The sequence below is a fragment of the Porites lutea genome, chromosome 4 (genome assembly GCF_958299795.1).
Source record: "Porites lutea chromosome 4, jaPorLute2.1, whole genome shotgun sequence".
Taxonomy (NCBI): Eukaryota; Metazoa; Cnidaria; class Anthozoa; order Scleractinia; family Poritidae; genus Porites; species Porites lutea.
This window is the reverse complement of record NC_133204.1, coordinates 14481953-14492985: the sequence shown is the minus strand read 5'-3', so window position 1 is coordinate 14492985 and position 11033 is coordinate 14481953. Positions and strand designations below refer to the sequence as shown.

The 11033-nt window shown below is 36.7% G+C and overlaps 1 protein-coding gene across 1 annotated transcript in view; it reads left to right on the top strand.

Annotated features, from left to right (window-relative positions):
* The first annotated feature begins 4521 nt into the window (after positions 1-4521).
* Positions 4522-11033, top strand: part of LOC140934255 (uncharacterized) — a 33683-nt gene continuing 27171 nt past the window's right edge. Inside the window, exons 1-3 of the mRNA XM_073383915.1 lie at positions 4522-4551; positions 8557-8596; positions 9556-9951. Coding sequence (XP_073240016.1) covers positions 4522-4551; positions 8557-8596; positions 9556-9951 — 466 coding nt within the window. The remainder of the gene's footprint in view (positions 4552-8556; positions 8597-9555; positions 9952-11033) is intronic.

Here is an 11033-nt window from a genome sequence, read left to right as displayed (position 1 = left end):
TCATACTAACACACTTATTTATTTCTTAAGTACAATAGAATATCTTATCTACGTCGATCTAAGACTTCACACATGAAAAGAAAACAAAAAAGATCTGAATCATTATTTACATGGGCCAATATTCTGATTTGATTAACTTGAATGTTTGTATTCATCTATTGAATATGGCCTCCGGATAAAATCATTTGTTTCTTTGATAACAACGAGATAAAATGCCACTAACAGTTCATTAAGATTTTAAATAGCTTTTCCAAATAACACGTTCCTTTTTTCTTCCAAACAGTGCTCAAATCTGAATTCAAGAAAGTTAAGAAAAAAAAAATCAATTAACAACAACTCCTGTATAAGTATTTTCTAGTGAGGTTTCACCACATATAGTCTCCACTTCTCTGAATTAAGTCTACTATGGATGGCGAAAGGTCAGTCAATAAATAAGTCTCATGCTGATCAAAATATTTTTGGTGCAAACTACAAGGAAATGATTTGCGAGCCTGGCCGATCAACTCGCAGTTTTGGCGAATTCAACTGATCTTATTTCACCGCAGGCAGATCGCTGAAATAATTAACTGGCAAAGTTTCCTAATTTGAAAGAGATTTCTACAACACATTGTTTTACGGTATTTTTATTGCGCAAATTTTCAGCATTTTGCTTTTGCTTTTTATTCCATATCTGATGTGATAACAGCTGTATTTGACTCCTGTCATGTGAAAGCACGCATCTCGTCCTCTTCTGGTGTCAAAAATTGTAATGTGATAAAATAAACAAGCACTCAATTTGTACAAGTTTCTCGATGACCAGGCGCCCCCCCCCCCCTCCCCCCCATCCAACCATCCAATGCACGCATTGCTTTGCATTGCATGTATATCAGGCCTCGGTTGTTCAAAGGCTGGATAGCGCTATCCACCGGATAAATCACTATCCAGTGGATAGTGCAATTAGTTTCCCTAATACTTATCCGCTGGATAGTGAATTATCCAGTGGATAGCGTAATCCAACGTTTCAGCAACCGGGGCCAGACGTTTTGCCGCCTCAAAGTCAAAGTCGAATACAGCTTTTCTGTCGAGGGAGCTAGTACAGACATATAGGAAGACCTGAACACAGAAATCGATTCCGTCTCATCTCTCATTCCTGTACTCTAAAAATCCTGTAATGCGACCCGGCTATAGGTTTCTCTCCCCCTTCCGATATATCCCCTGCCCAAAGGATGAACCCAAAAGGTATACGACCCCCTCCTTTCTTCCACAATCCACATACTAGATCCCTTCGCCCTTCTCGATTCCTTTGTTTATTTGTAAAAAGCGTTTGGAAGAAAATGCTTAATTCATAACTTTTTATGCCAAGAAATTGGCACACACACACACACAAAAAAACACGATAATGTGCAACTCAGGCTTTGGAATGCTGGAAAATATGACAAACCTAGGCTATATCTTTAAAGCCCAGGGTGGGAGGTACTCCGGATTTCAAAAAGTGACGGGGATAATGGAATGGGCGTGAAAATTAAAACCTTCCAAAAAAAAATCCCTAGGGCTTCCAACAAAACCACAAAAAAATCTCCGGACCAAAAATTAATTTCTCATAGTTATTGTTTTTTCTAAGACGCCCTTCTCCTTAATATCTCTGTAATCTGGTCATTCTTACCTATATATTTTTACCTGATTGCGGATGCTTATACTGTCAAGTGATCAAAGGGTCCTCTTCAAGGATCCATACAGCTTTTGTCAATAGCGACTAATAAGAGTAATGAGAAAGTAAAATCACAAAATGGTTATTTTATATTTTTATATATTAAAAAACAAAAGTGTAAGGAACTTGAACACATAAACAAGGCTAAAATCTCCAAGAGACACACTAAGCTTTCGGTTACATCTCGAAATCAAATCTTAGGCCCCGTACACACGTATCCGGATTTTTTTTTTATCCGCAATTTTTTCTTTCCGGATTCAAAATTTTCCACGTCCACACGTATCCGTATTCAACACGTATCTAGATTCTTTCTAGTACCCAGGATTCCTCTAGGAATATTGGCAACAGAGCATGCGTCGAGGTTGCCATCTTGAATACAGTATTTACGGTAAAGCCATAACATCGAGCTCGATCTTGTTCCTTCATCGGATAAAAAGCATATCCGGATTTACCGTCCACAAGATTCCGCATTCATAGCGTATCCAAAAATTTCCACTCTGCACAACGGATTAAAAAAGATGCGGATTCGTATACCGGATTCACCGGATGCTTGAGTGGACGGAAGCCGAATCCGGAAAGAAAAAGTTGCGGATTGAAAAATATGTCACGGAGATGTGTGGACGGAGCCTTAATCAAGTGATGGAGTTTAAATTTTTGTCACGTGAGTGTAAAAAAAATTGCCGTCAACTAATGTCAACATATTTTTTTTTCTTTTCGGAGATGCAATGATGTCCTTTTTTATTCCGCCTGACATATCCGAATTAGAAATATCACGTTAACGTGACGAAGGAAGCTAGTCGTGTGCCCTCCAGTTTCCCTTGTTTGTACAAAAAAAAATTATCTTTTAACAGAAATCAGCAGATGAACTTTGACCAATTGAGATAGGTAACTTTTCATGGAGTAACTGTGACTTATAAATTTGGAATTTGGAAAATTTGGAAACTCCAGTAGGTTTAATTCTTAACGTCAAACCCTCTCGTGAAACAAAATAAACTTTGCAGCTTATCTTCTTATTAATTTCTCTCTTAGTCCGGTAACCACTATTGTAAAAAAAAGTTGACAACATAAAATAAACAAGGCTTTTCCCATTGTAATCACTATCAAAAAAGACATTGAGTTGAGATGATCATTGTCGAAAAAAAAAAAAAGACAATGCCGGACCCGGTTGCAACAAATTTATACTGACAACGGCTAACACGTTTAATCCGCACAGTAACTCGGGTTTAAATTTAGCTGGTTCCCAAGGTTAGGTTAGGTTGACAAGTATATTTTCGATGCCTGCAGGACAAGACAAAACAGTTCCCTTTATTTCTCTCCCGTTTTGCAATAATATAGAATAAAGATTGCGTACCATTTTGACAAAATAGGTTAGAGGACTGACAAACGTATGAAGGAATGAAAGGCAATCGTGCAAAGATTATTTTTCCAAAGAATCATGCTATTTTACTTCATAAAAAAGTCATTACTACATGAGGCTCACGTTAGTTGATGAATCAAACTTCAAGCAGCTCAGATCGGCTTAAGTGAATAATCACTTCCCGTGGAAACATAATTAATTTAGGATTGGACCCTGCTTGTGACCTAAGGTATCAACTTTTTCCACTTTCTCTTTGTAAAATTTAAAAAGGTCACCATTGAATCTCTGCTCCATTTTTTTATTCTTATTTTACCAGTCGATCGATTTGCATGCTGCTCTTAGACATTCCATACAGACTGTAATTCATTGTCTGGTCTTGGTGAAGCAAAATTTTTGAAAATGAGATACAAAATACGAGACTCGACAAGGAAGCTCTCACATAATTAGCGAGCCAGGTCCAGAAAGGATCATGAAAAGCGAATGTTTAAAATTCGCCCCTGAAATGGCAAAAAAAAAAAAAAATTAAAACAATCTGCATGGTCTGCCAAGTAACGCCCATTTCGTCTCAAATTTGTAAAGAAGTACAAAAGCCTTGATGTGGAAATTAAAGGGCCGGGAGGATTATCTTTTTTGGATGACTGCCCAAAATATTTCTTTTTTCAGCTGCCTAAACTAACAAATATTGTTTGGGGGTTGCCTGCGCAAAATGGATCACCTGTGGGTCTACACGCTGCCCACTCCATGCCGCAACGGATACAGAATGTGATAAAAAACGAAAAGGGCATGCCAGTTACTGAAATTCTGAATAGATTTACTCGATAGAGAAATAAACATCTAGAAATTTCATGTAAAAATAAAGTTTTGATCAAAAGTTATAGTACATGAAATTAGAGGAAGAACTTTTGGGACACCCTTTAATGTAAGAGGGGTGATAAGCTCTTTCTATGTAGTTCAGAGAATTAAGAGTTACCAGTTACAGTGTGGTACGAAAATTTTTGCTGGAGTTTATTTTTGTGGGTTGGCGATTTTTTGTGTTTTGCGGGAACTAATTTTTGCGATTAGGACAGATTAGTTTTTCTTGCTCGGAATTAATTTTTGCGGTTTTCTGAAAGTACCCAGTAGCCAGCCAGCATTGATAATATTTTCGTTTTCATTGAGTACGTGCAATAGAAATACATATTTTCAAACAATGAACCAGTATTTCGTTATTTTTGACAAGTTGTGATTGAACAGATACGATTTCTTAAAGCTGACTATTTTTGAGAAGCGAATTTAGAGAATATTTACTCTAGAGTAAATTTTTGCGGGAAAAATGTTTGCTGTAACTTATTTTTGCGGATCGCTGGAAAAACCACAAAAATCGCAAAAATTAGAACCCTCAAAAATTTCGAGCCACACGGCATGCGATAACATCGCAAAAGTAATGACCAAGATGGGGGTTTTAGTTTCGCATTTTATTGAAAATTAGATCACAAAAATGGCTGATATTTCTAGGATAGTTATCAAGGTAAGTGAGGGGGATTTGCTGTCATCTTTGGTTCAATTTTTTTTTTCCGGGAAACATTGTATTTTGTAAATTTGCTAGCTGAGGGATTGTAAAAAAAGGCAATATCAGGCAATGATGGCGGTCATATCAGACTTATTAAAACTTCAGTTTATAAATATATGGATAAGTGAACTGCTACTTCTGAAAGGAAGAAAAAAAAACTTACAGCAAATGCGGGTATCCACAGCTGTATCCATCTTCGTCCTGTGCACAAGCGTTAGTATTGTAAAACCCTTGCAGGTCGTAAAAATATCATAATTATTATAGTATTTTATTGTAATTTGATATTTTTAAAGCAAGAGGTTTTGAAAATATTCTCCGGTCTAAGGTGGGCGTTTACTTTAGATTTACCAAAATTCAGAGAATAAAAATAGTGGTGAAAATTAGAGTCTTTTCATATGCGTGAAAGTTTGAATAATAACGCATGAAAATGAAATGGCTGCGAAATGCTGCATTGGTTTCAAGATTATATTACTGGAAAAAGACCTTTTGGCCCTCAGTTTAACTGACTTATAGTTGAGAGCATTTTGTTTACGATCCAAATTGAGGTTTTTATCCTCACAGTTTACCGCTAGGGTTTTCATTTCAATTTCTTGGCCATTATGTAATGTAAATAATAAGAATGGGAAGATTTTACTTACACAAAGTACACTGTTTTACTCACCTGCCAACGTGAAAGCCGGTCGAAATTTCGAAATTGACTGAACGGAGGTACAAAACTCTACTTACCGATTTTTTTTGAAGGATTTTCAAGATAAATTTGTTTTAATATTCTTGAAAAAAGATGTTACAATTTAAAACTTCCGAAAAGAATAATTTATTTTAATTTTTTTTAGTCACATGTTCCAGTTGTAGTTATCATTTATGAAAACGTTAGTTAAATTAAGTCGATTGTTTTGTTTTACCGTTAATGGAAGGAAACGTCAAAGTCTGCTTGTTGATTTGCCGACAAGCTAAAAGGTCGATCACCATTTGATAGTCCTGAATTCGTTGAATTTCAGCTGTCGTAAATTAATCTATTTTTAACCTTTCCTCTTCGGTTATAAAAAAGTGAAACAGAAAAGGTTGAAGACTTTCCTTTTTTACACATAATTTAGTTTAAGGAGCTGACATATACACTTTGTTGTCTAATAAAAACAAATATAAAGAGGCAATAGAAATTGGACTCATAGTCATAGGTGTTTCTTCTTAATTATTAACTATTAATAGTACAGAGCGTACGGCTGAAAAGTTGGTTGATTTTCTCACTCGGAAGCAGTAAGGAATTGATCTCTATCCTTGAGATAAGACAGGAACATAATATATATTTTATTTTATTTTGTTTTTTCACCTTCTTCTTTTGAAGTAAATTAAGGCATTATGCATGCAGACGGATGGAACAGTTTGGATTCAGAAATAACGATCAAACCTTAGCTTCCTTTTTCTCAACTCTCCAGCAACTTTAACTTAATGGCATGTATGTTCTAATACGTTTAAATAAGTCTTTAAATAAGAAAAAAACTTACACGTTTGTCATCTCTTAATGGCCAGCTTCCTTAGCTTCCTTCTGTAATCAATCCAATTTCTTACTTCTCGCTTCGTCTTTGTTTCTGTAATGACGTGATAATAGGCCATTTGCACCATGGCGACATTTTAACTAAGACAAAAACCCTTTTCGTATTTTTTATTTATCTCTTTTTTTTTTTTTTTTTTTCATATTCAAATTTGGTTATCCTAGGATGGTTTAAATAACAAAATCCCTAATTTGCACAACAAAGCAAAACCCTCAAGGATTCTATAGTAATAGTAGTAAAATTACGTCATTGTGTAATTGGGCTGTTTGATACAGAGACCGAGTACGTTTCCTATGCATGTGATAACCTGAGATCAGGCTCTATTTTTCGTCCCGGTTGGTAAATATAATTCCAGCGGGAAAGGCCTAACGAAAAGAGAGCCCCAATTTTGGGGCGACAAGGTGTGGCTGATTCTAGGTTACGCTATCCTCGGCGAACCACGGGGGCAGTTGGTCGGGACGATAGAATGTTCGTGGTCAAAGTTTACTCTAGAATCGAGACGAGTCTCGAGTCTTTATAACAGTTAATTCATTTGCCATTTTTACATTGCCCATAGTACACTTCCTCCCCACCCTTCAATTTGTTCAGGGTATTAAGTCAACTCAAGAGACAGCAAAAACAATGCTTATGCAGAAAAGTGGCCGGCAGAGTACAAAAGGTGTATTATGCAGGGTAAGGTAACGCAATCCATCATAAAAAATAGAGTTGTCAATCAACCAAAGTAGCAAACAGTATTGTTTATGGTAATTCCAAGCTGCGTGCAGCATGAAATAGGGGCACTAACAGTAAGGGCTGTAAAATGGATCGTCAATTTTCAAACTATTCATTTTTCAAAATTAAAACAACTGAAAAAATAATGTGAACGAGTATTAAACGGATACGAATTTAAGATGTATTTCCTGATATTTCAGACCTAATCTAAGTCTATTTTTTGGTTATGTGTCTTTTTGTTTTTGTTGTTGTTGTTGTTTTGGTTTCTGTCGGCGGGGCATGTCTCCAGACCCCCTAGTATCATAACAGTTTCGCGGTCGGTTTGAACAATACAAGGCTACAGTAGACGGAAGGAGCCATTTCCAGGCCACTTCATCCCTTTTGCATGTAATCTCATTATACTCGGAGGAAAGCAAGGGTATGTAAAAACCACGCGGAGGGAATGGGAAAAATAAAAATATAATAATATTGATAATGATAATAAAAAAATGCTAACAATAATAACTGTTTAAAAAACATTCCTGAAAAATGGCCCTTCTATGCTACATTACTAACCAGGCTATTAAACTAACTACAAAATTTGAACAATGTTAGAAGTCTAAAAGAAAATATATTTGAATAAAAAGTTAAGGGTGCACAGGCCGCAGGCCGCGGGCTTGCTAAGGGCTTCGTAATTTCATGTCCTCTGCTTTTGTGTACAAAGGTGACTCTCTCCGTGCACGTATTGAAGGTCTTGGGGAGGTTGTAGATACATCGCATGGCAAAAAAATGGGAAGTTAGAAAGATATGGAAAAACTGTTTGTGCCTCTGGAAAAATCTTTGCGATACCCGTACTCTTGCATAATGTTTGAAATATGTTAATCACAATATCAAGCTATATCAGATTATTTCTTATACTGACTGCATGGAGGGGTCACTATGTTTGTATCTCTCAGTTTGTTTTTATGACAAGCTACTAACGTGTGGAACACAAATGATGATACTTAAACAGCTTAACAAGAAAATGAATTTATTAAATTTTAATAAGATTTAGGCGAGCCGAGCAAAATCCCTAGTAACGAGTTATTCGTTTTTGATTTATGTTATTCTCCGTCAGTTAATTCGAGACTCATTGTTGGTATATATACATATATCATAACCGTCTGACTGATTACTAATTTTTCGACCTGCAAAACCCTGGTGCAAAACTAGTAGAAAAAAATCAGATTAAGCACGCTACGTTTTGCTTTATGTTGATGAGAGCCTGTCAGCTGGCTGTATGTTCATTCGCCGATATTTAAACTTCGAAATAATAAGTTAAGGAACACTTCAAACAATACAGCCACAGGAAGCAGAAACACCACTCCTCGCACTTGTCAGTTTAAAAATTATGACAGCTGTCCTATGTAATTTCTTGACACTCTTTATTAACATCCTTATTAATACTTTGTCTTACCAGTAAATCTATACCAAACGTAAGTTAACTCTTTCTCAATACAAACTGAAAAAAAATGAACAATTTTAATATTTCGAGAAGACTGATTTTGGAATGGTCACATCTTTGTTTTTTGGTAAGTAAAGGGTTTTTTTATCAACCGGGGAAGATGGAATCGAGCTAAATGGCATGGTTCACTGACCCCTTAATTGACGAAATAATACTTCGTATGCAAAATCGATTCTGCCCTTCTCCGTTTATTGGGTATGTTTTCTGTTTTCCTTTTAGGTTAATACCTTCATCGAAGGAGGGGCAAACTTCCATTCAGGTAGGCTAAAACCAATAATTTAAAGTTATAATAAATCATTGTGGTACGTCCGGACGCCATCTAAGAACACACAGTCGTTTTTACTAGACTCATACAAACTATATTAAAACCAATTTTTAGCCTTTCAAATAATCCTTCCATTGCAGTCTGTAAATGAGGTGAATATGACTAATAGCAATTACCATTCTGGATACATGCACCCAAAGGGCTCTGAAAGGCTAACTAACAGGCCCACTGCAGCGCAGAAATAATAATAATAAAAAAGCAATCATGTTTGAGCTATTAAACAAATAGAACAAAAAGAAAGAGGAAAATCCGAATGAGAAGAGAACATTCCTGCCAATAATAAGATGCCCCTATCTTCCCCATTCACGTATTCAGAACGAAATCCTAACGGGTTTCATTTTAAAAGGGCATGCACTCTTCAGTGAGACCACGTTATAGCTGCACATACCCACGCTATATAGGCGTTTTTTCGTCGCTTAAGCTTTGGGCTCCTTAGGTTAGAACTGAGAACAATTCATAATGATATTCGTGGATTTTCAATCCACTTGTAATTCTTAATGAAATGCAGCATGGCCGAGCTGGGTTAGAGCGCTGAAGGGATTCTTAACATTGTGGGCCACACTAATTAAAAACTACTCGTTCAAAAGGTGGATAACGCTATTCACTGTATAAACCTTTATATCTATCTATCTATCTATCTATCTATCTATCTATCTATCTATCTATCTATCTATCTATCTATCTATCTATCTATATATATATATATATATATATATATATATATATATATATATATATATATATATAGTGGTTTCTTTCTCGATCCGCCAAACGCCTTGAAGACAGGCTATATAATTTCGTTTTTTGGTAAGCTCTAGCTAAGTTGCTTGTGCCTTTTTAACATGATTTTTTCAACAATCTTTTTTTTTTTTTTTTTCTGACCATGTATTTAGCTATTCAAGATGGTGTAATGTATAAGTTTTATAACGATAACATCACCTCTTGGTCAGACGGCCAAAGGCAATGCATAGAAGAGGGCGGGCACCTCGTCACCTTGGAAACCGACCGCAAGTGGAAGTTTGTGAAAGAAGAAATTCAAAATCTTTCTAATACAGCAGATGATGAGTGGTTCATTGGCTTATCAAATAGGTCTTCTGAAAAGAATAATTGGACATGGGTCACTGGAAAACCGCTGACCAATCCACACTGGCAGAGTGGGCAGCCTACTGGTGACGGACTATGTGTGGTTATTGCCAAACAATACCCTCAAGGAACATACGGGCTCTTCAATGACTTGAAATGCACTATCAAGAAAGGATTCATTTGTGAAGAACAGATCTCATTTACAGGTACACGCAGCATACAGTAACAATTATAAACATCATCACTGTGATCATCATCATCATCATCATCATCATCATCATTATTATCATCATTTGATATCATTAGAAAATTGTATATGTAAATTGTGAATTGTAAATATCTTATAATCCACTCCCCTCGGGGCTTTTCAGGGATAATTTACAACAATGGTTGGGGGACTTTGCCAGACTGCTTAGGTGCAGTTTACAAGTAATGAAGGAATGAGTAATGATGCTCCCATACATGAGTGTGAAAGTGAGATAGACCACTACACCGGGCATGTAGTACCCTACTCTTTACGAAGAGTGTGCGGGTTCTTTAACGTCCCACAGATTTTTTTATTACACGTACAAGGGCTTGTGAGACGGGACCTACGGCTTACTTATCCGAGAATACTAGAAAGTCTAACCGTTTGCAGATGTTATTACAAAGGCAGCACCTTCTCCACAGTTATTTAAAGACTCTGAGTGTTGGTCCGGCCGGGGTTTGAACACGCGACCTCCCTCTCAGCAGACCAGCGCTTATCCCATTGAGCTAACTGCGCGGGTAGCAATAATATTGAAAAAATCGTCATGTGGTAAGCTGATACCCTGTTTTGACAGCTGTCAATAGACCATAACAATTTTATGCATATGAAATATCAGGTTTAAGTTTCAACACTAGCTAGAAAGAGTGACAGTTCAGATTGGTTTCCTTGAGGCGCGGACGGACGGGCGGACGTTAGTTCGGTCACGTGACTTCCGGAATTTCTTGGACGGATGTATAAGCAAATGTTTCTCCCATTCAATATAGCAACCAAGGATTAAAGAAAGAACTGTTTTTGACTGGAAAATAGGGTACTGGCTGCTGTACAAGATCATGGTTAACTGGCCATGCTTCCAGAGAGCACAAGGCCGCCTACTCATTTAACAATTAACCTAAAAAAAATCTACATTTTGTTACCATTACCTGCTGCCGGCAAGGAAAAGCCCCCTAATTGTAGGAAACTTGATCCCTCTCAAATCAGCGCAAGGAAGCACATAACTCCTCAAGGGAGAACGAGGCTAACACAAAAATTGAAAATATCAGC